The sequence below is a fragment of the Sodiomyces alkalinus genome, assembly GCF_003711515.1.
Source record: "Sodiomyces alkalinus F11 unplaced genomic scaffold SODALscaffold_2, whole genome shotgun sequence".
Lineage (NCBI taxonomy): Eukaryota > Fungi > Ascomycota > Sordariomycetes > Glomerellales > Plectosphaerellaceae > Sodiomyces > Sodiomyces alkalinus.
The window spans coordinates 2,888,155-2,914,920 of record NW_021167080.1 but is presented as its reverse complement, the minus strand read 5'-3'; the positions used below and the strand labels follow the sequence as shown (position 1 = coordinate 2,914,920).

At 54.7% G+C, this 26,766-nt stretch overlaps 7 protein-coding genes across 7 annotated transcripts in view; 4 read left to right on the top strand and 3 right to left on the bottom strand.

The window, feature by feature from the left end:
- Positions 1 to 47: 47 nt before the first annotated feature.
- On the bottom strand, positions 48 to 4,811 carry SODALDRAFT_291070 (hypothetical protein). Its single transcript, XM_028608658.1, has 4 exons — positions 4,479 to 4,811; positions 4,322 to 4,412; positions 1,092 to 4,265; positions 48 to 1,015 (listed from the first exon to the last, which is right to left on the bottom strand). Exons 1-4 carry the CDS (start codon positions 4,652 to 4,654, stop codon positions 371 to 373), a joined length of 4,086 nt encoding a protein of 1,361 aa, XP_028468519.1. The 5' UTR covers positions 4,655 to 4,811; the 3' UTR covers positions 48 to 370.
- Positions 4,812 to 5,124: 313 nt separating this feature from the next.
- Positions 5,125 to 9,263, top strand: SODALDRAFT_376478 (RecF/RecN/SMC protein). The gene is made up of 5 exons (XM_028614820.1): positions 5,125 to 5,191; positions 5,252 to 5,292; positions 5,349 to 5,469; positions 5,534 to 8,619; positions 8,727 to 9,263. The coding sequence occupies exons 1-5, from the start codon at positions 5,165 to 5,167 to the stop codon at positions 8,989 to 8,991; spliced, it is 3,540 nt and encodes a 1,179-aa protein (XP_028468518.1). The 5' UTR covers positions 5,125 to 5,164; the 3' UTR covers positions 8,992 to 9,263.
- Positions 9,174 to 10,954, bottom strand: SODALDRAFT_330454 (MOSC domain-containing protein). Its single transcript, XM_028611200.1, has 3 exons — positions 9,939 to 10,954; positions 9,713 to 9,824; positions 9,174 to 9,645 (listed from the first exon to the last, which is right to left on the bottom strand). Exons 1-3 carry the CDS (start codon positions 10,929 to 10,931, stop codon positions 9,290 to 9,292), a joined length of 1,461 nt encoding a protein of 486 aa, XP_028468517.1. The 5' UTR covers positions 10,932 to 10,954; the 3' UTR covers positions 9,174 to 9,289.
- A 5,215-nt stretch (positions 10,955 to 16,169) lies between these two features.
- On the top strand, positions 16,170 to 17,799 carry SODALDRAFT_103028 (hypothetical protein). The gene is made up of 2 exons (XM_028606468.1): positions 16,170 to 17,686; positions 17,760 to 17,799. Exon 1 carries the CDS (start codon positions 16,339 to 16,341, stop codon positions 17,386 to 17,388), a length of 1,050 nt encoding a protein of 349 aa, XP_028468516.1. The 5' UTR covers positions 16,170 to 16,338; the 3' UTR covers positions 17,389 to 17,686; positions 17,760 to 17,799.
- On the top strand, positions 17,381 to 19,950 carry SODALDRAFT_271668 (hypothetical protein; the record flags this gene model as incomplete). The annotated part of the gene is made up of 6 exons (XM_028607785.1): positions 17,381 to 17,686; positions 17,760 to 17,787; positions 17,860 to 18,127; positions 18,221 to 18,644; positions 18,747 to 19,561; positions 19,722 to 19,950. The coding sequence occupies 6 exons, from the start codon at positions 17,381 to 17,383 to the stop codon at positions 19,948 to 19,950; spliced, it is 2,070 nt and encodes a 689-aa protein (XP_028468515.1).
- A 705-nt stretch (positions 19,951 to 20,655) lies between these two features.
- Positions 20,656 to 23,031, bottom strand: SODALDRAFT_330450 (hypothetical protein). Its single transcript, XM_028611199.1, has 2 exons — positions 22,649 to 23,031; positions 20,656 to 22,486 (listed from the first exon to the last, which is right to left on the bottom strand). Exons 1-2 carry the CDS (start codon positions 22,856 to 22,858, stop codon positions 20,741 to 20,743), a joined length of 1,956 nt encoding a protein of 651 aa, XP_028468514.1. The 5' UTR covers positions 22,859 to 23,031; the 3' UTR covers positions 20,656 to 20,740.
- Positions 23,032 to 23,410: 379 nt separating this feature from the next.
- The window catches only part of SODALDRAFT_338381 (cobW-domain-containing protein), a gene marked incomplete at both ends in the record, with an annotated part of 4,971 nt that continues 1,615 nt past the window's right edge, over positions 23,411 to 26,766 (top strand). Inside the window, 6 exons of the mRNA XM_028612776.1 lie at positions 23,411 to 23,615; positions 23,766 to 23,862; positions 23,970 to 24,480; positions 24,545 to 24,765; positions 26,114 to 26,223; positions 26,296 to 26,440. Of these exons, the coding sequence (XP_028468513.1) occupies positions 23,411 to 23,615; positions 23,766 to 23,862; positions 23,970 to 24,480; positions 24,545 to 24,765; positions 26,114 to 26,223; positions 26,296 to 26,440 (1,289 nt within the window). The remainder of the gene's footprint in view (positions 23,616 to 23,765; positions 23,863 to 23,969; positions 24,481 to 24,544; positions 24,766 to 26,113; positions 26,224 to 26,295; positions 26,441 to 26,766) is intronic.

The window sequence follows — 26,766 nt, the reverse complement described above, 5'->3', positions numbered from 1 at the left end:
CTTATCTCTCTATCTGCACGGAGGCTTCGAGGCTTCATTGCTTCATTTCATCCTGTTAAAATACCGATCAAAATCATATCATATTGCGTTCTGATTATCCGTAACCCCAAACAGCCCATCATCCTGTCAAGCACCCACCATAATGTTTCCCTAATTTCATAACGCCTCCAAAAATCAAGATACCGAAAATACCAAGACACACGCAGCAAACGCAATATCCTCTCTTTAAGAGTGGTCGTCACTCTACAACACCCTTGATACGCCGAATCCCTCCCCCTTGTTCCCCCCCTTTTCCAAAGTAATATAGGGCATAAGCAGAGCAGTACCGAGTAACGGATAACCCCGCGGTTCTTCATCCTCCCCCCCCCCATCACACCAAGTCCTTGCTCATCTCATAAGACCACCCGCCTTCCTTCCTCAGCTTGTCCCTCGCCGCCAAATCGCGCTGGACCTCCTCCTCCGTAAGCCGGTCGGGTCCGCTCCAGTTGGCGCTCGACGTGCGCGCCCGGAACTTGTGCCACCTGTCCTTGCTCTTGCTGAACACCTCCTCCATGTTCAGCGGCGCCGGCGGCCCGAAAATCAGCGCCGGGTCCACCGTCTCCTGCTGCATGAGTGCCCGCCGTAGATCCGGGGAATCAGCCCAGGCCGCCGCTCCCAGGGGCGCGTCGTCCTCGTCCTCGTCCTCGTCGTCCGTCTGGATCTCGGGGAGCTCGATCGACTCGCCGTTCTGGAACCGGGGCGACGACCGGGTGCCGGTCTTGCCCGTCGACTTGCCCGGGGGCATGCCCGCCGTCCTGGCAGGCGTCTTGTGTGCTGGCCCGCCGCCGCCGCCGCCGTTGGGGTTCGGTGCGAACGGGATGGCCCCCTTGGAGAACTGCGACATGTCCACGGGAGGCGTAGCCTTGATCGCGCTGTGGTGCTGAGCCGTGACCGTCGCCTTGAACAGGTCGCGGGAGGAGCTCTGGGATGGGATAGTAGAGTATCCACTGCCGAACGGTACTTTCGACGGCACATCCTGCATTCGCGGTGTTAGTTTTTCTCCTCGTCTAGTTAACCCCCCCCCAAGGCAACTTGAGACGTATCGAACGTACCTTCTTGAGCCCTCCTGAGGGACGTACGGGTGGGCCTTTGATATTGGGCGGCTGGCTCTCCATGTCCAGCTCATCCAGAAAGTCGTCGCTCGTTCGCCGCCGCTTGGCATCTTTGGCTTGGTAACTGGGTCCATTCCTGGCCTGCGGGTTCCGGGACGAACGGTCGCTACCTTCCTGTGGAAGCGGTCTCTTCGGTGGGACCTTGGCGCCGTGAGACAGGACAGCATTGACCGGTCGACCGGCGTCCTCCTGAGACCGCTGGTTCGTCATCGTCGCGCGAGAGGGCGGGCGAGGAGGTCCGTCTGCGCGTTGGGCCGCTCTGTCCTGCTGCGTGGACGCATAATCCGGCGGCCCATTGGGCTGAGACCGTACCGCAGGAGGAGGCGCCCTTGTCTGCTTGGCACGCTCGATGGCCGCCTTCTTCCTGGCCTCAGCCTGTGCTGCCGCCGTCTCTCGCTCCTTCTCCTTTTGCCGCTCTGCTTCCTGGCGCCTCTGTAATTCTTGCTTCTTTTCCTCTTCCTGAATGGCCGCGCGTTTCCTCTCAATTTCCATCTTCGCCTCCCGCTTGCGTTGCGCTTCCTTCTCTTCCTGCTCTTTTCGTTTCGCCGCTAGCTCGAGCGCTTTGGGCCGTCCAGATGAGGAGACCGAGCTCTTGAGACTCTGCAGCGACGGCTTGTTGTGCAATGAAGCTTGGCTGGCCTTGCTCTTGAGCTGCTGTTGAGGCTGAGCAGGCCCAAGAGTGTCATGCAGGTTGGACGACAGAGCGCTCGTGGACGGGTGAAACTGCGAGTGCTGTGACCCCGTGTTGACTCGGATGACTGTGGGCGCTTGCTTCGACTTGACGGCAGACTGGACCGGTGGCTTGACTGGGCGTCGAACCTCTCGCCCGCGGGTGGCCTGGCTGGGGCCTGTCGAGCGAGGAACGGACGGGGGTGGCATGGACGACTGGACGTCTACCATCTCCACATCCGCATCCTCGTGTGTCGTTGCAGGTCCGGCGCCGGGGCCCTTGACTTTCCGAGGGCTCATTCTCGACGCCCGATTGTCTTTCGCAACAGGAGTCTGAATCGGTGGTGCCTGCTTTTCCTGCTTCTCCTGCTCCCTCTGGGCTGCGGCTTTCTTCTCCAGTTCCTTGCTGAAATCCCTAGCCTTCTCGCGCTCCTTCTGCCGCACCTTCTCCAGCTTTCCCATCTGTTCGGCCATCAACCGGGCTTCCTTCTGAGCTTCCTTTTCCTTGCGTTTCTCCTCCTTTTCTCGTTCGGCGGAAGACCTCGTCCGTTTGGCAATGGGTCGAGTTGGACTTCCGGTACTAGTCATGGACGCGAGGGTCTGCGCATCTGGAGCTATCCGTTGAGATAGAGTTGGGTATAAAGATTCCGGGCGAGTACTCTGCTTTGAGATCGAATCCGTTGACGGATTCATCAACTGCGCGAGTCGCGTCGTCGAGGGCGATAGAATAGACGACTTGCCCTCGGCGCTAATCGCAGCACTGCTGGCCAGGAGCCCTCGGGAACTCTTGATAATGGAGGACAGCTTGTTCTTAACTTGCTTCAGCGGGCTGTCGCGGAAAACACGTGACGGGGATTTCGGCGTTGCGGGACGATCCACCCCCGACCCCGATGCCAGCGTCGGGTTGGAAACAGAGATCCCTTTCTGGGGAGATTCTGTCCCGACGCGGTGGACCGATGCCTGGCTGGGTAGCACAGAGACGGAAGCTGATTTCCCATGGCCGGGAGTGCCGGTCGCCCGGTCAGGGATCATTTGTGGGCGCTGGGGGGAAGGAAGCCGCGTGTCAAGCTGTCGCTGCTTAGGCAAAACAAACTCAGCTCCTCCAACCGTGGTCATGCCGTGTACACCCTCCATGATGTCTGCCGAGTAGCTCTTGGCCAATGTAGGCAGCGGACTGGGTCGAATCACATCCTTCTCCGGCACGGCCGGAGGAGCAATCCAATCCCCCTCCTCGTCATCTTCAGGGAATGCACCAGGCGTCCGAGGGGCCACGTCCATCTTGTCCGGGGATCGAATCGGCGATCGAATCGGAGATCGAACTGGGGATCGGGCAGGAGACGGCTCGCCTTCTTGGGCAGACTGCAATACGGTGCCCTGAGCGGGCTGTTGGGATGCCGTGGAACTGTGGACAGACCTGGACTGTCTGCCGGCGTTGGGCTGTGACTTCCCAAGCAGACTGATTTGGTCTTGCAGCCTCTGGGTATAGGCCTTGTTGTGCGTATCTGCAAACCCACCTGTAATGGTAGGGTCCTGCGCGGCGGAACCTTTGCCGTCAATGTCCATCGCATCATCAAAGTCATCATCGTCGTCCGACTCAGGGTGCAGGCTGACGTTGCCCAAGCTCTTCCCTCCAGTGTGTCGCCCGAAATAGCTGGTCCGGTTATCGTAGCTGGTCCTCGACTGACGTTGTCCCAAACTCCTCTTACTAGTCAGGGGCTCACGGGCGGGGAGAGAAGCAAAGTTGAGGCTACTTTTCCGAACAACTGGACGAATAGGGCTCGAGCCTTCAGACATTGACCTTGCTTCGTCTGCGTCGTCGCCTTGCGTTTCTGCCGCAGTGTCAGGTGCCTGTTCCTCTTGAGGTCGTGAGAGAATGGGCTTAAGAGGCGACGATTTCTTGGGGGAAGAATCATGTCCAGGGCGGGCTTTTTGGGGCGACATGATCGGATATGTTGGGATTTCCTGCAACGGGTTTCGGACCGGTGACGTGTTGGGTGTTGTTGAATGTGGCTCCTGGGAAGCTCCGTGAACTGCACGGGTCGTCTGCTCCTCCCTCGCGGTTTGGAATGTCCTAGTGGGGGACTGCATAGTCCTTGTGACGGTCGGACTTTGCTGGACGACAGGTTCATCTTCCAGAATCCCATCGTTGTAGTCGCCATGACCCAATCGAGACGGACTATAGGTCTGCATGGGCTGCGTTGAGATGTCACCATCAATGACTTCTTGTGATTGGCTTCCGTAGTAGCCTGAGTCCGCTGGGAGCACGACATGTTTCGACGGCTGTGGGCGGGGAGATTGAAGCAGTTTCAATGGTGAGGCATTTCTGGCAGCAAGAGGGGTTCTGGAGGCGGAGACCTGAGGCCTTGGTGATTGCAACCGATTAAGCTGTTGGGCAAATGGGGTGGGAGCTGCCTTCGAGGCGGATGAAAAGACGTCCGATAAGGGCTGGAAGTCATTAGGAAAGCCGCGTCGGCAGAGTAGACAGCATCCACCGAACTTACAACGCGAACCTCTCCATTGTTCAGTTTCCGGGCAGTTCGAGGGGTCTTGCCTCGTAGTTTCCCGGGTGTTTTGAATATTTCGGCAACGTTACTGTGTAGTATATATCAGCAACGCCCGGTTTGCTACAGACAGGGAGGTTTGAGCCTGGAGGCTTACATTTGGTTCTCATTGAAGACGTCGGCCATATGTTCGTTCAGCCAGTCGATATCGTTACGAGCAGAAAAGGCAAACTCCTGAACCTCGGCCTGAGCAAAGCTCAAAGCAGAAGCTCGCTCATCCGCGATCCACGTCGCTGACCCGACGGGAACGCGTGATCCTCGCATCGCCGCCATTGCTTAGCAATTGTTCAGGGACGCGCAAAACTGCGTTATAACGCTATGAATTCGTAAGAAAAAGGCCGTGTGGTCATCAAAGTCGAAGCGCCAAATAGTATTCGTAGTAAATGGAGGCGTGTCGGGAAGGGAGGGCTGTCCAACGCGAAGAGCTGAGCCACGAAGTTCAGGTTGTCGGTGGGAATCCAGGATCGAGGTCCGGTCCGCTGTGCTTTGTTTTGGTTGCTCCCAATTAGGACAAGCGCGTCCCGTTTCCCTGTCCGATCCGTCCACGTACGTTGCGCCAAGAGCTCTGTATCACGTGATGTATCCCTCGCGACTCTTCGTGTTAGGTAAGGCATCTGTGCTACGTATTACCGTACCTTTGTACCTTAGGTGGGGGAATAATGCCGATAAGCAGCTTATCGCAACCGGGGGAACTGCGCATTGTTTACTTTCGTCGCGTTGTTCGTTCCTATATATTAAACGAACGACAGCAACAAGAGCAGGGTGACGACTAACGCGAGCAGCATGAGGGTTATCGAGGTCATAATAGACGTAAGTCCCCGATCTCACTTCTTCTAAGGTTTTGCTTTTCCTGTACTGACAGTCTTACAGGGCTTCAAGTCGTATGCCGTCCGGACGGTGATTTCGGGATGGTAAGTAAACACACCGACAGATCCTCTCGGAACGAACGGCGCTCATAGAACCACAGGGACGAGAGTTTCAACTCCATCACCGGCCTCAATGGCTCGGGGAAGTCAAACATTCTCGACGCCATCTGTTTTGTTTTGGGCATTACCAACATGTCGACAGTGAGAGCGCAAAACCTACAGGTATGGAGCACGCCCTGCATGGAGCTTGTTGTCCAGAGGAAACGCGCGCTGAACGAGAAGCTAGGACCTTATATACAAGCGCGGACAAGCCGGCGTGACGAAAGCGAGTGTTACCATCGTATTTGATAATCGGGACAAGAAGAAATCACCCATCGGCTTCGAGGAATATGCAACAATCAGTGTGACTCGACAAATCGTCCTGGGCGGGACGTCAAAGTACCTAATCAACGGGCATAGGGCGCAGCAACAGACGGTACAGAACCTGTTTCAGTCGGTACAGCTCAACATCAACAATCCCAACTTCCTCATCATGCAAGGCAGAATCACCAAAGTCCTGAACATGAAGCCCGTCGAGGTTTTGTCCATGATCGAGGAGGCGGCCGGCACAAGGATGTTTGAGGATCGGCGCGACAAGGCGCTTAAGACCATGGCAAAGAAGGAGATGAAGCTTCAGGAGATCACAGAACTGCTTCGAGACGAGATCGAGCCGAAGCTGGAGAAGCTGAGGACAGAGAAACGCGCATTTCTCGATTTCCAACAGACACAAAACGACATGGAACGGCTGACGAGGGTTGTGGTCGCCCATGACTACGTCAAGAGCCAAGAGCAACTCGCGCAATCCGCCGCCGACCTAGACGGCAAGAAGCAACGCAAGAAAGATCTCGAGCACTCCGTGGCACGTCTGAAGAGCGAAATCTCCCATCTGGAGGAAGACATGGAGAGAGTGCGTGCGCAACGGGACAAGGAGCTCAAAAAGGGCGGCAAGGCCCAGGCACTCGAAGATGCGGTCAAGAAGCATTCGAACGAGCTCGTACGGCTCGCCACGCAGATGGATCTCAAAAAGTCCAGTCTTGCCGAGGAGGAAGAGAAGAAGTCTGCCGTTGAGAAGACGGTCTCCGAGCTGGAGACATCGCTCCAAGACAAGACGAAAGCGTACGAGAAGACCAAGGCCAAGTACGACACAGCCAAGGAGCAGGTTGAGAAGCAGAGGGAAGAGGCCGAAGCGAAGGAGGAGCTGCTCCAATCGTTGCAAACTGGCGTCGCTTCCAAAGACGGTCAAGACAGCGGCTATCAGGGACAACTTCAGGATGCCCGGAACCGCGCCACGGCAGCAGTCACAGAGCAAGAACAAGCGAAAATGAAAATTACTCACCTCGAGAAGCGGCTCAAAGAGGAAGAGCCCCGTGCGAGGAAAGCCAAAGAACAGAACGCCGGGCTCCTCAAAGACCTCGAGGGTTTGCGGGCACAACAGCAAAAGCTCGAGAAGGAGCTGGGCAGAATGGGCTTCCAACCTGGCCAAGAAGAAGATCTATACCATCAGCAATCTTCGCTTCAGCAACAGACCCGGACCTTGCGACAAGAATCCGACGTTTTGAAGAGGAAAGTTGCCAATATCGACTTCAACTACGCGGACCCGGTGCCCAACTTTGACAGATCCAAAGTTAAAGGTCTGGTCGCTCAGCTTTTTACCCTCGGCAAGGAGCACACCAAGGCGGGGACCGCGCTGGAGATCTGTGCCGGCGGCCGGCTCTACAACGTCGTGGTGGACACAGAGGTTACAGGCACGCAACTTCTCAAAGGCGGCAAGCTCCGTAAGCGAGTCACCATCATCCCTCTCAACAAGATCGCGGCTTTCAAGGCATCGGCGCAGACAATTGCGACGGCGCAGCGCATTGCACCAGGCAAGGTTGACCTCGCGTTGTCTCTCGTGGGCTACGATGAGGAGGTGTCTGCAGCCATGGAGTACGTTTTCGGCAACACTCTGGTCTGCGCCGACGCCGATACGGCCAAGAAGGTTACATTCGACCCCAATGTCCGGATGAGAAGCATCACCCTGGAAGGCGACGCATATGACCCTTCAGGGACGTTGTCAGGCGGGAGTGCGCCGACCTCCAGCGGCATGCTGGTGACCTTACAGCAGCTCAATGAGCTAACCCGGCAGCTCAACCAGGCCGAAGCGGCCTTGAAGGAAGTCCAGGCTACCATTGCCCAGGAGAAGTCCAAGCTCGACCATGCGCGGAAAATAAAACAGGAGCTTGACCTCAAGAGCCACGAGATCAAGCTGGCCGAGGAACAAATCAGCGGTAACTCGTCGTCTTCGATCATCCAGGAAGTAGAGACAATGAAGGAGACCGTCTCGCAACTCAAGATCGACATTACGGAGGCACGGAAGAGGCATGCGGAAGCCGTTGCCGATGAGAAGCGTATCGAGAAGGACATGAAAGACTTCGATAACAACAAGGACGCAAAGCTGGTTGAGCTGCAAACAACCCTCGACAAGCTACGGGCGAAGCTGAACCAAAGCGCGACTTCCATAAAGACGCTGCAGAAGGAACTGCAAGGCGCCCAGCTCGACTCGGAGCAGGTTGCCGGAGACCTTGCCGCGGCCAGGGAACAGCTCCAGGAGGTCCAAGTCGCCATCAAGGCGCAGGAACAAGACATCAAAGATCTCGTCAGGCAGCAGGCCCAGCTCAAGGACAAACACGACGCGGTGCAGGCCGAACTGGACGACGAGAGGGCGAAGCTGCACGGATTCGACGACGAGCTCCGCTCGCTAGAGGAAGCGAAGCGTTCCAAGAGCGCGCGCATCGCCGAGGAAGGCCTCGAGATGCAGAAGCTCGTGCACCAGGTCGAGCGGTTCCACAAGGAACAGCAGTCGGCCTCGCAGTCCGTGGGGCACCTGGAGCAGGAGTACGAGTGGATCGCGGAGGAGAAGGGCAACTTTGGGCGCCCCGGGACGTTGTACGACTTCAAGGGGCAGAACATCGGCGGGTGCAGGGCGACGCTGCGCAACCTGACCGACCGGTTCCAAGGCATGAAGAAGAAGATCAACCCCAAGGTGATGAATATGATCGACAGCGTCGAGAAGAAGGAGGTCTCGCTCAAGCACATGATGAAGACGGTCATTCGCGACAAGCGCAAGATTGAGGAGACCATTGTCAGCCTCGACGACTACAAGAAGAAGGCCTTGCAACAGACGTGGGAGAAGGTCAACGGAGACTTTGGGCAGATCTTCAACGAGCTGTTGCCGGGTAGCTTTGCCAAGCTTGATCCCCCTGAGGGGAAAACCATCAGTGACGGCCTGGAAGTCAAGGTTTCGCTGGGCAAGGTGTGGAAGGAGAGCTTGACTGAATTGTCTGGTGGTCAGAGGTATGCATCCTTCAACCCGTCTCCCCTTTGTTTTTCCTTTTTTCTTTTTCTTTTTTCCTTTCATATACATCCCTCTCGAGGCTTGACTAACAAAAGGTGTAACAAAGATCACTCATCGCCTTGTCGCTGATCATGGCTCTGCTTCAATTCAAGCCAGCACCCATGTACATCCTCGACGAGGTTGACGCCGCATTGGACCTGTCACACACCCAGAACATTGGCCGGCTCATTAAGACGCGGTTCAAGGGCTCGCAGTTCATCGTCGTCAGTCTGAAGGACGGCATGTTCCAGAACGCGAACCGCATTTTCCGCACCCGGTTTAGCGAAGGCACAAGCATGGTGCAGGCGTTAACGCCTGCAGACCTGAGGTGACGATGACGCGTTTATGTCTGTATATGTGTTTAAAGTGTCTCTAAGCATCGCAGGGGGGACAATATGGTATGAGTGGGTGGGATAGCGTGTTCGGCAAAGGAAGGACTGGATGGCTGGCTGGCTGGCTGGCTAGAAGGCTGAAATGATCACGGGAATAATGACTAGGGGTTGTCTTAATGAGCTTGATATCCCCCTATTTTTTTGCAGATGATTTTGATATTTGAGTTTAATCTCCTACCCCAACTACTACTCTTTAGCAGCGCATGTCACCGCATGCTCAGTCGCCCAGGTCTATTTCTCACTGCTTGATGTAGAGGTGTTCGCCCTGCGCCAGGACGTCGATGTCCATGCCGACCTCTACCCAGGTCCGCAAATCCTCACTCTGGGCATCTTCTGCATCCTCGAATAGCGGACACATCTGCATCCCTAGGCATCCCAACAATGGCGCTCCAGCATCGACATTGCGATGTTTCCGCAGCGACCTGTCCGGCTCGGCGGGGTGTCGCATACCGGTAGCCGGGTCGACGTTGGGCAGCTTGCAGCGGACGGTGCGACAGGAAACGTGGAAATCAGCGACGTTGCTGAGGCTCGAGGATCCCGGGTTGAGACGGATCGACTTCCACTTCTCCTCTTCATATGCTGGGACTCCGGAGGCTAAACCACATAAAAGTTAGCATTGTGCCCCCTTTTCTGCGAAAGCGTGCAGAGAGGTCAACCGTACTTATGATGTTGGCTCGAAAGCGGCTGATGTCAAGCCGTTTGATATCCTCGTCCTTGGCAACCATGGAGTCAAAGTCTTGGAAGCTGCTCAAGCTCATCAGATGAAGTGGATACTGCGTATTTGTCTGGTCAGTCGCGGCTTGCCATCTATTGCACGAGAGAGAGAGAGAGAGAGAGGAAACTCGGATAGGAAAAGAAAAGGACTGTGAGCAAGCCATCCAACATACAGCATCCTGGAAGCCAACAATAGGCTGGTATCCGGCCTGCTCCCGCCTCGGCGCGCAACGGTATACATCTCTTTGCCTTCCGGGGTCGATCATGAAAAGACCTAATGGGTTACTAACACCCAAATAGAACCTCAACTCTTCCGGCAGCTCCCGGCCCAAATTCAACGCCTCAACGGTGTCCCTCCAGATGCGCACTTCCTCATACTTGTACCCTCTCGCCTTGATATCCGCTTCCGAAGGGAAACCGGCGGGGACCAGGACCTCCTTCTCCGGGACGGCATCCCACCCCCGTGCTATCTTGGCCGCCACGAGGGACAGGAAGCCTCTCAGACCAGCATCACGCCAGGGAAACCGGAGAACAATCCACGCCTCCTCGTCCCATCCTTCGCTCTGTGCCTCGGCCGGACGGGTTTTCTGTTTAGCCGGATCCGGGACCCAGACGTCCACCTTGACGTTGGCCAGCAGGCCGAACTGACGCTGCGTGATGAACTCCCACGAGTGGATCTCGCCCCCCTTGTCCGCCTTGTCCGCCATGTCCGCCTTCTTCTCCTCTTCCTTTACGGCTCCGCCCTCGGTGGGGTTAGCGGGGAGGGGAAACTTGCTCCGAAGCTGCGCAAAGGTGTACAGGCGGTCGAACTCGAGACCGCTGGGCAGTACGCGGGAGCGGGTGATCTCAATGCCTTTGCACGATTTCACGGGGTAGATGCATAGCGCCTGGACCTTCGGCTTTCCGTGGCCCGAACTATCACCGTGGTGCCGGGCCGCAAACTGGTCCCTGAGGTTGCTCTCCTCTTCTGTAAGGCCCAGACGGGTATGAGTCCGTTCCAGGGCGTCGGCCTTGGTGGCAGGGACTGGGGGGAACAGGTAGAGGAAGGGGATGATGAAGCCGAGGACGGTGATGATTGGGAGGAGGAAGAAGGCGGCGTACAGACTTGGGTCGGCCTGTGCTAAGCTGCCGCCAGGACCGCTTGACAGAGTCTCGGCGGCCGTCATCCCTTGTAGGCGTAGGTGGTGAGCGAAGAATGGAGTTTAAGGGCGAGCGATTCACTACCTGACAGGCACCGTTCACACTCACCGTCTTGCCCGAGGACGGTATGTCGATGTATTTACTGCTTACTCAGTTCCCAGTATTTGTCAGCATTTCTTTATGGAGATTGGTCGGTGAGCCCCACCAAACAACGACAAAGAAAGTGTGGGGTCTCTTAAAGGTCATGTGATATTGTGCGGAGCCTGAGGTCTCCAGGTGGTCGATGAGGCTTCTTCTGTCTGCGAAAAACATCTCCATCTACTCCGTACCAAGTGCTCTAGTATCACCGGCGACTGCGATCTGTTCCAAGAAAATTGGAAGGATGACAGATTTTCCTATGCTTTGGGAAACGCCTAGTGCCAATGGCAGTTATAGACCAGTATACTTGATTGAAACTAACTGACAAGGCTTTGTGTTTGTGAGGTCAGGGATCCCAGAAAGAAGCGTGTTGGAGGATCATCTGCGTATAGGAGGGCGGAATGGACATTGACTCGGCGATGCATGAAATCAGTCTCGGGGACCTTCAAGGTTGTGTCTTCATGCGATGAGATGACCCCGAGTTGATCGTCATATCCAGCAGCTTGCCTGCCGTCAGCCGGATTTCCCTGTCCCGGGCAGCTGATCTTGCTCTCGAGTCTAAACCGGTCTCCGATGGCATCTCCCCACAAGTCAGCCTTGGCTGGATGGGAGGTTACCACACCGGGGGATGCAGATAGAGTCGGCTCACAGAACATGATTGGTGAGCGGGCTCCTTACAATGGATAACAACCCGTACCCTTATTGATTCATGCACTCGATCACTCTGCAGCGTGCATTGCCGCCCGCGGACATCGGACGAGCACAGTCACTGAGCCAGCCAGACCGAGCTACAGGTGCAAAGCTGCTCTCGGCCTTGACGTCGGTCGTCGGAGGCTCTAACGAAAGGAGCGATATCCCTGGAGATGCCGTGCCGACAGACAGCATGGGGTATTGTTCTACTAGTACGTTGTAGTTACTAGTAGAATCCCCAGGCTGGTTCTGTGGTGTTCACTGCATGGACTCTTACGTTGCTGCTTATGTTTCCGCTCTCATTCCGCTTTTACACGTACATGGACACAAAGCAAGCTACGCTGTATGTACACGTACTCTGGATGGATACGCATGAAGTTGGATCAAGCCGGGGTCAAGGGTGAAGAAAACTGGCCGTGAGACATCCTTACGGGCTTGATCCGTGTCATCTGGTTGCTTGGAATGAGTTCATGCGAGAAAGCAGGAGGTAACAGACCCCCTATTCATGCAACCCGTGGGGCTCGAGTAATTACGTAGACATACCATATGGGATATGGTTGAGTAGGAACATGAGTGTGAACGTGAAGGCCGATCGGGGCCAAACATCCGGAACAACGAGTCTTTTCGTCTTAGCTAATTGTGATTTCAATCTTTTCCATCGGTATCAGTAACTTTTAAAATAGAAACGTGACGAGGCCCGAAGAATTGGGGGGGTGGGCAGATGTGACAGAAAGTGCGTGGTTCTAGGTAAGACAAGATTTTGGCCGAGTCCAATCCAGTCACTCGCTGCGGTGTGGTACGCCATGTGATGATGGGCGCATCTGGCGCATCTGGCGCATCTCGCAGACGTTGGAGGCGGCATGCCTCGTGGCATCCGTCCGATCGGGCCGATGTGATTGGACGAAGGCGACGGGGATAGTCAGAACACCGGGTGCTGTGCGGCTGGCTGGATGGATATTTGCAGATCATATCCCGTCTCCTCTCTGTTGATCCTGTCCGGGTTGATTCGGCGCTGAGGCGGCGACCATACGACCATACCCCCACCCTATGTATCTCGCACTGGCGGCATAGCCGGCACGGAGTAGACAGGGTTACAGACCGCAAAAGTGCCATTACCTACGCTGTACGTTGTATGTACGCCGTCCACAAGGGCATCGAACAAGAAGGGCGCTGCCTGCAGTATCCATGCCTGATAGGTATGAGTATTATTGGCGAAAATGGAGCAATTCAACTCTGGAACCGGGGCCTTTATGCAGGCGGAACCTAGGGAAGCACATTCCGTACCATTCCGCACCATGAAAGACTCAATTCTAAGCTGTTCATGTTAATAACTCGTCCATCGGCGTCTTTCGGGTCCCACGTCCGAACCAAGTGCCCGAGGTCTTATACGGAGTTGGTGGTGCGGATATCCGTAGCTACCTACCTGAAGGTACCTTAGGGAGACACGCTTACGGATCTACTGCTTGGTGGCCCCATCTTACCTACAGTAGCTCGGTGCAGCAGTTACCTTATTAGTGGGCGGGGAAGTGTCACCAGAGGGGAAACTGGGTACCTACGCCAGTCCGACCTTGCTCCGGTATTCACGCCGCCACAATTTAGTGTATGTAGACTACAAGGATTGTGCCTAACGCAGACGTACCTGAAAGGCCAAATCAGGTAAGGGTATCAGGCGGCGTCTTTCCATGTCGGCATTACATAAGCCCAGAAGCCACGTTGAAATTAACGGACGGGCACGTTACCTCGAAGATCTCCCTCCCCCTAAAATGTGCGGAGTCGATCCTTGATATGCCAGCAGCCAACGGGAGGGGAGCGAGAAAATACCGCTTGACGGCTTGACAGGGTGGGCATGATGGCGTGCCGGGTTCGTGGAACCCCTGTAACCCCCTATGAAGGCGGGTATCTAATACGGACAAACCCCGCTGATTTCGTTGATTTCCGTTACCATAAGGTATGCGGAGCTCGGGCCAGGTCCGGGGCTCCGGTTTCCTTTTCCGTGGCGGATGGACTTGTGGATGGAATAGTCCGAGTGTGCTTATCCGTACCTAAAGGTACCTACCTTACCTAAGGTAAGGTACCTTAGCTTAGCTACAACTGTACATACGCCTCTATTGTCTTCCGCACATTTCCCCCCTTTTCTTCCTTTTTACCTTCGTACACACGTGTATATTGACCCTATCCACTGCAATGTCTTACTTTCCCCCAGGTTTCACCAACGAATTATCCGGACAGAGTATACTGTACTTTACCTACCTTACCTACCTTACCTACCTTACCTACCTTACCTACCTTACCTACCTTACCTACCTTACCTACCTTACCTTTGGTATCTCCCGATATCCGGCATCCGTTATACGGATAGAAAGTTATATAAGGTACCTAGTCTATGTAGCTAGTCGATCTCGAATTCTCCTGGTTATTAGGGTCTTGCTCCTTGGATCGTTACGGACCGACGCATGACATCTACACACACATCTACACACACGAACACTGACTCGCGCACACACACTAATTATAAGAATCCCGACCGGTCAGCCGCACGGGTTAACTATTCGACCCCCACAGAGGTCGAGGTCGATGCATCCATCTTCTCGGCCGGTGACCCAAAATAGATCCAGATCCAGTACGAACTCAAGGGGCGTATGGAGTACGTACATACATAGGTATGCACCATCCCCTCGTAACAGAGGTTGACCCCTCGGTGATTCGATTTCCGTCATACATTCATCCTTGGGCGAATTACAACTGTTTCCTCCTGTGCCCAGGAACGGCAGAAACAACGCATCATGCGGTAGATGCGGTAGATGTGGGAGATACGGTAGATGCGGTAGAAGAGGGTTCTGTCGCCTCTTCGCCTCTCTCTCGAATACTTGGCATTTATCCCGTCTTAACGTTGTAAGCTGCGCCGTTTGCGCGGGCGAGAGGACGATCCTCGCATCTGCCAAGGCACGTTAACGCCAAACCGTCCCCCATGCCAGTGTAGTCGGTCGCAGAGCACCCACCCCTGCTGTAACCCACCCAGGAACGCCACGCCGCTCTCTTCCAGCTATGTATTAGCGTATTAGCAGCTCGAGCCATGGTGATCCCAAGACGCGCTGCATGGCACTAGTGGTCCCTACTGGGAGGTCTAGAAAGGAAACCTGGAGCATGCCCCCCCTTTTCCGTCAGTTGTAACTTTGTTGCCCAGCAAATTCCCTCCCCTAACAAACCCCCCCCCCCCCTCCCTAACACCAGCCAGAAACACGCCTCCACTAGCACCTCTCTCACCCTGGTGATGCTTCACGCTAAACTTTTTCTACACTTATAACGTACATAAGGTATGGAGCACCTACCTGTCTTATACATACGGGATGCGGGTCTCTACCTGTTCTCTGCTTGACACTCTCGTGGTTCTTTACTTTCTAGGAATGGCGTTGCGTTGTTCATGAGCGGTGTGGAGGCAGCACAGAGATATCGATCCCCCTCTTGCTTTCTTTCCCTTTCTCTTCCATCTTCATCTTGGGACAGCCCCGCGCATGAATGGATGGCCTCCTGCTAACTAGGTACTGATTCGTTATTAGCCTCATTCTCGGCGAATCTCAAGGACTTTTGCTCGCAGTGGCTATCTGCTTCAATTGCCAATTCGGTCACCCTCCCACCACTACCCCCTCCTCGCTCCCTTGCTCCCTGCTCTTACATATACTCTTGTGCCCTGCGGACCTGCAACCTGCGACGAGACCGACCCATCACTTTGCTTCCCCATATCCCGGGGATAGGGCTTCGAGAAGCGCTTCGTCCCGCGATGTGTGCCTCGTTAGTTAGCAAATCAAACTCCTACTTTATCGACTTGCGCGTACTCCGGACCGGTGAATACTTCAGTTACAGTTATGTATGTCCTAACGGAAGTGATCATATCCCTGCTTGTACGGATACCTACATCGGACGGCATTTTGCGGGTTTTCTTGCTTTCGCGCCGCACACCCCCAGTTCAGGCAGCTCTCTCTCTCTCTCTCTCTCTCTGTGTGTGTGTGTGTGTGTGTGTGTGTGTCTCGCTCTCTCTCTCTCTCTCTGGCCTCGACATCATACCTACCCTACAACGTGCATTGCAGGTAACACTCAACTTCCAAGAACTGGGCCACCCCGCCAATCCGCCAAACCCTCCGGACTTGCTGGGCCTTGCTGTAAGAAGTGCTCACTTACCGGCTCTTCTCCTCTACCAAACCACCCGGCAGTTTATCTCCACCTTCGCCTGACGCCCTGCGGCACGGATTTACCTTTGCATTCCGCATAACCCAGTCCACGGTACACGTAGAAGGAAGCATCTGGGTAAGCCCGCAGTTCAGCCTCTCTATTCGACCTCGCTCATTTCCTCTTACGTCTTGCATTTCCCGTCCCATGCCTCCCCTATTCCCTTTGATTTCCACCCTTTTTTTGTCTTTGGTGTAGATATGCGCGGTAGAGAATCTGGATCTGGCTGGCCAAGGTCGTAGCCATCCACCACCCGAGTCGTGCTTGTTTGCTGGGGATCCCGCGCAGACTGGCCGTCCCGTCCTAGGGCTCCATGTACGAGGGTATGTGGACATGTCGTGGCATAACGTACAGTAACAAAGAAGAGAAGATTCATGGTTCATGAGAATCAACTTCTCCGGAATCCTACATCTCCACACACTCACTCGCTCACTTACTCACCACACACACACACACACACACACACACACACACACACACACACACACACATAGACACTCGCACACGCACACAACCCCCCGTACTCCTAAAGTACAAAGTGCTAATCTTTCCAGACAGATTGTCAACCGTGTTCTACTCTCCTGTCGTTACCTGCGAGTGGAAACTCCTTGGCGACACGGGACTTCTATCCCCCCCCCCCACGACTCGTCGTCGTCGTCGCTTGAACTTCCTGGCGACAGTAAACTGAAAAGGATTTGCATTGAAGTATTTACTTCTCGACGCCCTCATTGGGGGCCGTCCAAACAACCCCAGTCGCCAAAAACACAAAAACACTCGCTCACTTTTAACTGTCTCTACTTTCGTATCCCCCACCCCCTTTCCCCGTGCACCAACACAACACCGTCACCTCGCACTCGGCTTGACCAGGTGAAATCACTTGTCATTGGCCGAACGCATCTCTGTGCGAACCAGTCGTCGGTACTGCTGCTGCACCTGTCTTGGGACCTCGCGCCACGAACCAAGCTACAACCCTGGAGGGGGGAACATTTTCCCCTCGCCATTCACCCGCATCGCATTGGATGGGCTCTTTCTTTTACCTCTTTTTTATCCATTTATTATTATTGTTTATTTTTTTCTTTCGTCCGTTTTGTTTTATCCCCTGACGGAAACCGTCAATTCTACCGAGGCACCCCTGTAATCTGTACCTCACAGAAGAGATTCCTGGCTAGAAGGGTCGAAAGGGATCCATCCTTGGGTGGCCATTGGATTCAGCTTCTGTCGACCTGCTCTACTCTACTCTTGCTACGTTCGAGCCATAACTCGTCGGGAATCGCACTCGCCAGAGGAAAGGAACAAAAGACCAGTGCCTCCTTTCCCCCCATTGGACCCGTTGTCCATACAACCCCTCCAGATTCAGAAAAGTTCGGTCACTGGTTAAGCAAAGAATTGGGGCCACCAGTGAATATACCCCGGGGTGCCCATCATGGGTGACTACTACCACCACTTCCTGGCCTCCATGTCGGGCGCTGGCCAGAACCCGAGCAAGATCCCACCAGAGGCATATCCGTCGCCATTTTCTGTCGTGCAGTCGTCGTCGTCATCCATAGCAGGCCCGGCAACATCTTCTTCTTACCAGGCACCTGGCTTTCTTGCTGGCATCCACGAGCCGCTGATTTTCAATCCGTCGAAATCTCACAAAGTACGACGGAAATCCGCCCCGGGCATTGATCATGTCAAGCATAGGCGTACTCGATCTGGGTGCTTCATGTGTCGGAGCAGGAGAGTCAAGGTAAGTTCGCTGGAATGCCTCCCAACTCATCCTGTCAGGCCCTGACGCTTTTTTTTTTTTCTTTTTTTCCAAGTGTGACGAGACCCGTCCAATCTGCGAAAGTAGGCTACCTCTCCCCTCAATAACTATATGATTTTTTTTTCCCAAGGGCCGCTCAAGTTGACCATGCCCAGGATGTCGAAAAGGGAATCGAGAATGTATCTATCCAGATCCTCCGCCGAGTAAAAGCGCATCATCTCAGAGTTCTAGCCTCAAAGAGACGGCAGGGACGGGGGGGACAGTTCCTATGCAGCGGCCGAGTCCAAGCTCGTCTCTCGAAGTAGACGACTTGGAAGAGGACACCGGGCCGGACGTCGCCTTGGAGACCATACCGGACCAGGAGGAGGGGGGCTCACATGACGACACCCTGCCCTCGAAAGGACCCGTCTCCATGCGGCCTTCGTCTAGTGCATCGTCTTCGCGGAACACCCAGAAACACGGCGCGCGCCAAGCGTCCGAGACCCCGTCCCACGCATCTCACGACGGGAACAGGAGCTCGCCGGCGACCTCGGTCGGGACCAGCGTCGGCCACTCGACGAGCACGCCGCCAGCCCCCGATCTGCCGAATTTCCAGCCTAGCAGTCGTGCCGACTGGTCTCATCTGCCCGCGAGCATGCAGCGCTACATGGACTACTATTATCACAACATCACACATCATCACTACTGTATCGTCTTCGACGGCGATGACTTCTTTCGCAACATGCTTCCGCAGTTGGCTCTCGGGAGCGAATCCTTGCTGAATGCGCTGGTGGGCTTCTCCGCCTACCTCTATACCCTCGAACACAACCCGGACGGCGACATACACGAGTTTCTCCAATACTACAACAAGAGTGTCATCATGCTTATAGAATTCCTGAAGAGGAAAGAAAAGCCCAGTATACACACTCTCTTCACCATATTACAACTTGCCACCATTGAAGTGAGTCTCTGCCTTAATTGTTTTATTTCATTTTTACGCTGCCCCCCCCCCTTTTACTTCGTCAAGCAAGCAGAGGGCTGACGACGACTGAACAAAAACAAGGAGTATCTCGGGGACTGGATCAACTTAATGGGCCACCAGAAAGCAGCACACGAGCTCCTCATAACGCTTTTCACTCCAAAGTCGGCAATGGAAACTGTGCTGGGCAGAATGGCAGTATCATGGTACGCCCGCTTCGATGTCTTCATTGCGATCATGGGTGGATTCCCGACGTCCCTCTCCCACGAATGGTTCACCGAATACGTGGACTACTGCCAGACGCAGATCCTACTGAACGGCGACAACCCCCAACTTCGACTGAATTGGAAGATCGACAAAGAGTCCGCCCTCGTGCGTCTCCTCTCGAGAGAGATGTCCATGCTGTACGCAAGAGGAAGTCGGGGCCAGATCTCACCGGAAGCCTTCCAAGCCGAGCACAGCCGCATCCTGCAGCGTCTTTTGGACTGGAGGGCAGAATGGGATCGCGAGCTGGTCGACCCGGCGTTTCTGGTGACCGATTTCGGCCACGGCGCGCCGCCGCGGGACGAATCCGACATTGTCGACCCCTACACCCCCGGGATCCTCTACAGGGAGCCTCTGTTCCCGACCACGAAACTGATCGTCGGTTGGATGTCCATGGTCATCATGCACCTGTGCCAGTCTCCCACTACGGATCGGGAGAAATCATACGCCGATCTGCGCGACTACTCTTATAACGTCTGCGCCTGCGTCGAGCTCATCGATCGCTGGCCCGGAAGCCCCAAGGGCAGCTTGATCGCGGCACAAGCTACCACGTCCATGAGTGCGCTATTCCTGCCGAAGGATAAGAAGCACAGCAATTGGTTTCGTCGCAAATTCGCCTTGATCGAATCGAAGGGGTGAGGTTTCTTCTTCTTCTTTTTTTTTCTTTTCTTTTACCCGAGCGCCATGTGCCCCCTCTCTCTTCACTTTTCCTTTTCTTAATTGCAATGGTCATCCCCCCAACGTTGTACGCCCCAGCCTCAGAGCCACAAATGCTAACATGCCCTTTTCTTTCAGATACATCCACCCGGCCAACGTACGAGTCAAGATGGGCGAGATGTTTCGGGAACCTTCCTGTGCACGATGGTGGCTACCCAACGATGAAGGGTACAGTCCCATCCTCAAGGCCGTGAGAAGCCTCGCCGACGAACGCAATGCCGCTGCCATCAATGCCCAGCAGGAGAACCTCAGGGAAGTGCGCCACATCTTTGCGAAGCTTGATATGAGCGACACAGGAGACGGCTGAAGCGGCGCGGGGAGGGGGAGGGAGGGCGAGAGGTAGAGAGGTTCGGCAGTGATGGGTTACGACGATGGTCACAGATGGTGTGCCCATCACCATGCGGGAGTGGCCTTTACCTGTCGTCGACCCTTTATCGGGTGAAATCGGTCGGCGGTCAACCCGGAACCGGGAAACACGCGGCTTTCTTCGACTCGTGGTGAAGAATATTTGGCCTGTTCTCTCTACGATCGACAGGGGCTCCTCTGCTTCCCTGTGCCCCGGTATCCTGAACCTCGGGCGGGAAAGCATTCTGAAATGAGGAGGCCGCCTCTGAAATGAGGACGGTGTTTACGAGTGTATGTACAATTTATATGCGTGTATACATGGGGCCCCATGTACTTTTTGTTTGGGAAAAGCAAATAGGGGGGGAAACGGGCTGGTGGTGATCTCGGCGAGGCAAAGTTATCTCAACGATGTGCAAAACATATTTCTTCATAGCGCACGTCGTCTATCGTCTTTCCGGCGCGTAAGGGTACGTTCTGGTGATTAGTTGGAAATAATAATAACGAGTAATGTACCATGGTAGGTAAGCCAGGGTGATGGCGCCGTAATCGACATGTTCACGGCTACTGGGCGAGGGAGCCATCTTCTCTTCCTTCGCCAAGAGTTAGTATCAATGGCCATAGATACACGGGCTCTTATGTTTTGGCCTGGACACACAATACGAATACAGCGCATATTCACGACATCTAGCACTCTCCCTGATGCATATTATGATATACAGGTACACAACTTATGTTCAAGCCGACACTGACCACTAGCTCTCCTCCTTCTCCTTTTCCTCCTCCTTCTCCTTTTCCTCCTCCTTCTCCTCCTCCTCCTTCTCCTCCTCCTTCTCCTTCTCCTCCTTCTCCTTCTCCTTCTCCTTCTCCTTCTCCTTCTCCTTCTCCTTCTCCTTCTCCTTCTCCTTCTCCTTCTCCTTCTCCTTCTCCTTCTCCTTCTCTTCTTTATCTTCTTTCTCCGTGCTATTAGTCTCTGCTGGACGTATCTCGTCCGAACCCTCGGCCTCCTCGCCAGGGGGCACGGCATCGTCTGCCCCCACTGCCCCCGCTGCTTCTTCAGGCTTGTCGACGGTGCTAGAAGGTTGGGCAAAATCCTGGTGGTCCACCCCGGTGTCATCCGTTCCTTCTACCCCTTCCTCGTGGACGACGGTATTATCCCCGACACTGTCCCCTTCCTCCTGGGGACCAGGTCCCGCCGAAGACGCCGCGGTTGATTCCGGTTCGGGTTCCAGAACTGGCACTGGCGCATCCGGGACCGGGGTTTCGCCCGTTTCACCCTTCTCAACGTCCTGGGCCGAATTCTCATCGTCGGTCAACTTTGCAGGGGAATCGCCTTCGGACGCTGTTGGCTGCACCTCCTTCACCTCGTCCTCCTCACCAGCGGCCGAGTCATCCTGCGGTGAGGCATCGGCCATGATTCCCTGCTCCACGATGACGGGAACCTCGGCGACTTCGTATTCCTCCTGCACGGCCATCGGAGCTGAAATGTGCATGTTCTGCAGCTTTCTCGTCACGTCGTGGTCCTCCTCGTCGGTTTCCATGACAGTCGTCACAGCACTGCCCGTCGAGGGACTGGCTCGGATATGTCTCCTGGTGTTGTTCCTGCCGAGAGACTGGTGGCCATCGTCGTCACCCAGCTCTCCCCCTTGCTGCTGCTGCTGCTGCTGTTGTTGTGGTTGCGGTGGCTGTTGTGGTGGCTGCTGTTGCTGTTGTTGTTGTTGTTGTTGCTGTTGTTGTTGTTGTTGTAGTTGTTGCTGCTGACGATGGGGAGGCTTCGCGATACTAACTGGCTGGATCGGTTTCTTCGCCTCGCCGGCCTCAAGCAAGCCCCCGTCATGTGCAGCCGCAGCCGCAGCAGCACCAGCAGCGGCACCAGCAGCGGCACCAGCAGCAGCAGTCTCCAGCCCTTCCGCCTCGGGGGGCAGCTTGTAGTTCTCTGCGGGGAGCAGGTCGTACATGTCGCAGACCGTCTTGAACAAGACGTAAAGGCCGGACTGGTTCTCGACGTTCCAGAAGACGGCGCGGTGCTGGAACCAGGCGTGGGCGAAGATACGGTGGAGGCGGCGAAAGACGTTGACGAGGTTCTTGACGGCGACGCTCTTGCTGTGGGCGTCGGACGAGACGACGAAGCGGCTGGGGAAGATCTTGGGGTCGGTGACGACGTTGGCGGCCCAGTCGAGAGTGTGGCAGCAGTAGTCGATGGCGCAGCAGCTCTTGGGCTGCTCGTGCACGGCGCAGAGGAACTGCCATTCCGAGGCGCGCATCTCCGGGCACGTGTGGGCGCTGCACGGGGGCGCGTCGAACAGGAAGCCGACGATGAGGGAGTTACACTGGGCTATGAGGAAGCGGCAGAGCTCGTAGAGCCAGAGGGTGCGGTCGATGGCGAAGGGGGGCGTGGCGAGCTGGATGGCCGTCGCGCGGGTAATCGCTTGGGTGTTGCCCTTGGTGTGGTGGAAATGGAGGGCGGCGAGATGTTCTTGGAGCTGGAATGCAGAATCGAGCTGTGTATGGGGGAGGACGGACGCCCTTTGTTAGAGAGAAAGATGCGTTATTTTACAGAAGATGGGAGTTCAGAATCGACGATGAGGTTAAATCAGAGCAGTGATAGGGCTGATGGCCATGGAGACGAAGGGAGACAAGGGGCTACGAGGAGAGAAACGCACTTCATTAAGAGGAATCAGTGGCGGACCGGCCGCCATGTCGTGCGCCTTGGTGCCCGGGTGAATGCGGCGTTTTGAATTCGCATCGAGCAGCGCCTGCTCCAGCTGGGATGCTTGACGGCCTGCTTCGGTGCCCATGGCCGGCGACTGAGGGCCGATCTGGTCCTCGGCCGGCGGAGGAGGACTCGGTAATCTAGGAGAGCTCGGGGTCATTGTCATGGTAGGGATGGGAGGGAATAGAGCTCTAAGAGAGCTCTAGTATCCCAGACTCGACAGAAATGACCAGTGTCTTTTTGTAAAATAGGTAGAAGGCGTTTGAGTTTCGGGAAGCCGTTGCTTGTTTGGGCAACGGTTGACCGTTGGAATGAACAACACCACATGAAATTATTGCGATGTACGAATCGGAGAGAGGGTGGCTCAACGGCCTAGGGCGCCAACCAGGGGACCAGACCGTGTACCGGATCCGATTAGTCACGTTGTCTTAGTCAGCCTGAGTAATGCCGACGCAAACTCAAGTACCTTAGTTGTCAAGGCACGAAGGTAAGTATCAAGTACTTCTGGTCGATAACTTCACGTTGATAACTTCACCTTGAGAAACCGATGGAACAGGAGTAAAACAGTGGACTGAAGTCTCAACATATTTCACAAGCTCTCGTTCTCAGCCTTTATTTCTGATTTTTCGAACCCATTCCGAGTCCTGTTAGGTAGTACTGAATCGAATCAACAATAGTCCCTCGGCAGAGTTTCGCCCGCCACCAAGCAAAGATGACCTTCGACGATGATGATGCCCCGCCCGAGCTCATCCAGACAGCTCCCGAAGTCAACGATGAAGCACACGAGGACTCGGAGGAGAAACGACCTAAGGTACCGCTTACTATAGTAACGGGCTACCTCGGTTCTGGGAAGACTACGTTGCTCAATTACATCTTGACAGCTCAACATGGAAAAAAAATTGCCGTCGTTATGAACGGTTAGTCTATGTGTACACTCAGGATCTGAGCTGTGTGGAAACTTCTGTGAGGAAAACGGGTTCGGCTGACATGGTCCTAGAGTTTGGCGACTGTAAGTAAGAATAGAAGTGACCTAGGCGTGACTTATACCTGACTTGATATCTCGGCAGCTGTGGATATCGAGAAGTCCCTCACGGTCAGCAAGGACAACGAGCAGGTTGAAGAATGGCTCGAAGTCGGCAATGGCTGCTTATGCTGCTCGGTCAAGTGAGGCAACTCCATTTCTTCCCCTTCTTGTTTTATTTGTTCACTCATTTATTCGTTTATACCCTCAAGCCCTGAAACAGCCGTGCTGACGGAGAAACCGGCCAAAGGGACACGGGTGTCAGTGCCATCGAGTCCCTCATGGAAAAGAAAGGGGCCTTTGACTACATCTTACTCGAGACCACGGGACTCGCGGATCCGGGAAACCTCGCGCCGTTGTTCTGGATGGATGATGGTCTGGGCAGCACCATTTACCTCGACGGGATCGTGACGCTGGTCGATGCGAAGAATATTCTTCGCGAACTCGAAGACCCAACGCACAAGACCACAATCGACGAAAGCCCGCATGACGACGAGCACGAGCACGGGCCATTGATGACGACAGCTCATCTTCAAATCTCTCACGCCGATGTCATCGTCATAAACAAGTCAGATCTAGTCAGTCCCGAGGAGCTGCAGGTCGTAAGAGAGAGAATCGAGTCCATCAACGGACTGGCCAAGATCCACGTCACGCAGAATAGCGAAGTCCCCCAGTTGGAGGGGTTTCTGCTGGACCTCCACGCCTACGACGAGCTATCCGCTGTTGAATTTACTCGCAAAGGGCACAGCCACCTGGATCCAGTAAGTGCTCACTACGATCCGCTGCGACCCAGGGCAGTATCATGGGCTGACAAGAACCCTCCAGACAATCTCGACGGTATCGATACCCGTCCCGGTCCTGTCGCCAAATCAGGAGGAGAAGATCGACAGGTGGTTGCGGAGCGTCCTGTGGGATCAACGAGCGCCTGGTCAGGACACCTTGTTGGAGGTCCATCGTTCAAAGGGCCGTTTGGTATTTGAGGATGGAAGTCAGAAGATCGTTCAAGGTGTCCGGGAGATTTTTGAGATCATCGACGCGCCTGTGTCGTCGAGGAATACAGATGCATCTCGACAGGGGAAGATCATTCTCATCGGCCGATGGTTGACGAATGTAGATTTGGAGCAGAGCCTTGCGCGTGAGCTTGCTTCATAAAATAGGTAGCTAAGTCCATGGTATATGTATCGTGAGTTCGAGGAGATGTGGGAGTCTCGGCGGTGGCTTTGATATCAAAGGGGATCGATTCTAGGGCGTGAGTCTTCAGGTTTGTCTGACTTAGGTCTATCCATATACCATGATTGATCATGATTTTTCAGCTTATAATAAGGTACTTCACACGACTTAACGTGTGTAATTCGGGAATATATGGCTTTGTTATAGTAGCCGAGACTGTGATGAAGATGTCAAAGTTATAAGGCGAGGTGAGGGAACTACCTAAGGTAAATGGGGCCAAGGCAGTTGTGTGCACGGTCCACATCATAAGTACGTTGTACTCTGTACCTTGAATCTTAATTAGAGTCTGGTACCTATCAGCCATCAGTTGTGGGGAACAGCACATTGCAGTGAGCAGGCTAATAGGAAAGGCGATGTGGAGGTCGGCTTGGTGGGAAAGCCTCCAAACACCATCCAGAGAAAGCGCCTCCAAACTCCAAAGTCGCTGGCCTTTCGGTTCTCTACCTCACTCAGTACAAGCCTCGGGCCTCTTCTATTACAAGTCGCCCTCTTTCGACGGAAGCCGTACTCGAACACACGTCTACCAGAACTGCGATACCGGAAGTTACACTCCCCCAATCTGTCCGCCCCACCATAAGCTCGATCGCTCTCGAGCCTTTGATCATGAATAGACCAGGTAGGATTTCGCCCGTTTCGCACCTCTCTGTCCATCTCGACCTCGATTTCCCGGTCACCACATACCCTACCCCCGCTATACTCTAGTCTTTGAGCGGCGCCAGCGGAATTCCCTTCCTCCGCATGCTACGCGACCACGAAACGACAACCTCTGAGCCGACGGTTCCATTTCTTCTCGTCCGATCGCGCCGGGTTGGGGCACATTGTACAGCACCCTCCACAATGCGTTTCTGGGATACAGTTCGCGGGTCGTTGGGGGAGTTTGCACCTGGACATCCTGTGCAGAAAGAAGAAGAAAAAAACACAAGACCGGAAAACATGACCGCTAGGTTCTACAGAAGGCCAACAAGACACCCATCCTCATGGCTTTGTCTACTGTCCTTGTTCATCGCCTGCCTCTGCCTCCATGGTTAGGGATCGGTCCTTTGGTTGCGGACATGAATACCATGCTCAGCACCCTTGTCGTCCGAAGTTTGAGATGGCGCGCATATATATTCCACTGCCTTTTATACTCGCTTTATCTGACACTGGACCTTTCACTGACGTTAGACGGGAAGCAGGAGTTGTGCCGCAATCAGTCCGGGGAATGCCTGCTTATGGAGGCCAGCAACAGCAGCCCGGACGCTCGGTGTCGAACCGGTTACCAAACGGGAAACAAGGTATAGCGGGAGACCTTATAACAAAAGGGAAGACTGCATGTGAAGAATAGGAGTTAATGAATGCGGGAACAGCAACCAGCGGTCCCGGATGGGCATTCGGCAACGGCATGCCTATGGGAGGTGTAAACCTACAAAACCCGACAAGGCAACTGGGGAGCAATGTCAGTTTCGCACAAAGTCTGAGCGGGTCGCAACCTGCCACCCCTCTTGATCCTTCGTACGTTCCTTCTTTTTATTTTCAGTTTTACTCCTCTCCTTCTTTCCTCCTCCTGGCCACTCTTTAGGGGTGGATAGCACCACCAGCACCCGCAGGGAAGAATACGCAGGACGGGCAGGGACTCTTCTCTCAGCTCCTTCTTCCCAACCATCGCACTTCATCAAGAGTTGCCTATCATGCCTTTTACCCGCAAGCGACAGCTTGTCAAGAAAGCCAGAGAACTTTCAGACATCAGAGAGCTTCCAGACGAGAGCGGCATGACTCAGCCTCTGGTCTTCAAGAAGGGTTACGCCCAGGCACTGAAGGGGTAGCTGATAGCCATCTTC